The sequence below is a fragment of the Carlito syrichta genome, unplaced genomic scaffold (assembly GCF_000164805.1).
Source record: "Carlito syrichta isolate Samal-C Ts95f unplaced genomic scaffold, Tarsius_syrichta-2.0.1 Scaffold301679, whole genome shotgun sequence".
Lineage (NCBI taxonomy): Eukaryota > Metazoa > Chordata > Mammalia > Primates > Tarsiidae > Carlito > Carlito syrichta.
Window position 1 is genome coordinate 145,293 of NW_007245775.1, and position 2,222 is coordinate 147,514.

At 62.7% G+C, this 2,222-nt stretch overlaps 1 protein-coding gene across 1 annotated transcript in view; it reads right to left on the reverse strand.

The window, feature by feature from the left end:
- The window catches only part of LOC103257387 (protein-arginine deiminase type-2), a 56,789-nt gene extending 54,777 nt beyond the window's left edge, over positions 1–2,012 (reverse strand). Inside the window, exons 1-3 of the mRNA XM_021710935.1 lie at positions 1,826–2,012; positions 834–897; positions 478–501 (exon numbers count right to left, since the gene is read on the reverse strand). Of these exons, the coding sequence (XP_021566610.1) occupies positions 478–501; positions 834–897; positions 1,826–2,012 (275 nt within the window). The remainder of the gene's footprint in view (positions 1–477; positions 502–833; positions 898–1,825) is intronic.
- Between the last annotated feature and the right edge of the window lie 210 nt (positions 2,013–2,222).

Here is a 2,222-nt window from a genome sequence, read left to right on the forward strand (position 1 = left end):
CAGGGCGGGCGCCCCAGCCCAGTGGAGGCGAAAGTGCAAACGCGGGAGCACCGAGGGGCTGCCTGAACCCAACTTGGGGGCGGGAAGGCTTCCCGGAGGAGGGGAGGCGTTTGCAAACTAAAGGGGAGGCGAGGGAGCCGTCCAAGCAAAGCCCGGAAGCTGGGTACCGCCTGATAACCCCACCCTCAACAGCCAGATGGACATTACCCTGGGGAACGCGGGGAGGGTGGAATGGGGAACCCAGCCGCTGACAGGGGCCAGGATGCCGGCAGAGGTGTTGGTGGGTGGGTGATGGAGCCTGGGAGGGCTTCCTCAAGGAGGGGTCAGGCGTGCTGGTGAAATGGGTCATCCTGGCTGTCCCGGACACGAAGCTGGGCTGGGGAGGAGCCCTGAAGACCCTGGCCGGGGCAGCGCAGGAGGGCTGGAGAGGAGGGTATTGATGTGACCCGTGCTCACGGACTGGAGTTTGGGTGGCACCTGGTGACCGACAGGATGTGCGGGCTGAGGGAGAGGGAGGGGACAGGAGTTAGAGCCCGGCTTGGGCCTGGACCACTGAGTGAAGGGGGCACCACCGCAGAGGGCATGTGTGGCCCGGGGAGGCTCAGGTGCAGGGTGACAGCGAGGGGGCCCTGAGCCAGCCCTTCCCCTCTGACCCGAGGGAATGGCTGTTGGGATCATTCAGCCAGGTGTGAGGGAGTGGTCTTTGGTAGGTGGCGGCAGGATCTGGAGGGTGGGTGCGTGAGGCCGTGAGAGGGGAGGCGTAGGGCGGGGGAGGAGGAGCCTCAGGAAGGGGCACCTCTGGGCAAGAGGGTCGCCCAGCCTCCCACTCCAACCTCCTCCCCAGGTCGCCCAAATTAGGAGGTGGTGAAGAGCCCAGCTGCTCCGGGCCACAGGGATCTGGGAGGAATGTGGGTGGGGAAGGGGGAAAGCCCCAGTCCAGGCCAGGGGGACATTTGCCCCCGCAAGGCGCAGAGACCGAGCTACGGGGAGACTTTTGATTGGCTCCTGGCGTCCCCCTCCAATCAGGAGGCAGCTCGCGGTGGCCACCTGCCAACGTGGGAAAAAAAGTTTTGCAGCTCGGAGTGATGGCGAGGTGCCTCCAGGGGTGGGCTGATGTCCGGGCGCCCCTCCGCTGGGAGTGACTTCTGGCCCTTACTGTGCGGCAGACACTGGGCATGGGCCAGGGTTCCCACCTTCCCGGGGCTCCTTTTCACCCCAGGGACACCGGGCCCAGAGGGGGTGGAGGACACGCACCCCCTCCTACCCAGGCCCAGGCGGGTCCTAACAGGAGCTGGGGCGCGATAACATCAGGCAGCCGGCGGCGAGTGCCCGGAAAGCAGGAACACCAGCGGGCACTCACCGTGTTCCTTCTGTGGGCCAGGCTCTGTTCCAAGCGGCGCCTTTCATGGCTTAGAATCAGATCATTGTACCCTCCCAGTCACCCCGCCACTTTACAGATGAAGAACCTGAGCCGCCGAAGTTGAAGCCTCTACCCCTGTCTCCTAGATCCCAAGAGGGGCAGGGCCAGGGTTTGGACCACGAGGAGGAGGCAGGACAAGGCTGGGGAGGGAAGAGGAGTGTTGTTCCTGCTTCTGGCTGAGGAGATCGAAGTTCTAGTCTCATCTCTGCTTTTGTGCCTTCTGGGACCGGTCATGGTGCTATTCGGAGCACATTCTCGCATCTGTGATAGCCTATCTCTCTGCAAAGGGTTAGAATGAGATTATATGAGGCATGTAAAACACCAGCACAGAGCCTGGCACAGGCGGGTACCCAAGAAATGAAACCCCCTTCCCTGAAACAATCTAGCCCGAACCTGGTCACCCACACTCAGGGCTCCTGCCCTGGCTTGGGCCCACGATGTTGGGCCCAGTGCCTGGTTGATGGGACAGGAGTTTCCTGGTGCTCAAGGGTTTAAAATAGCTGAAGTGGTCACAGCTGTTGGTGGATTCAGGGCCGGAGGTCTCAAGCATCACGGCTGCTCCCACCGCCCCCTTGGGATCCGGAAGAGCCATGATTCATCTCATGGTGCCTTTTGGGGAATGCCAGTAAAAGACTGACTTGGCTGGGGCCAGTTCCTGACACTGACCGGCTTCCACCCCTCCGATGTCCACCCCTGCCAAGCCTGTGGACAGATTGCCTGGGCTGGGTGGGGAGGGGGTGGCAGTGGAACTCTTCTCAGCTGTCTCCTGCTAGGACTCTTTCCTGGGGCTCTCTCTGGGCCA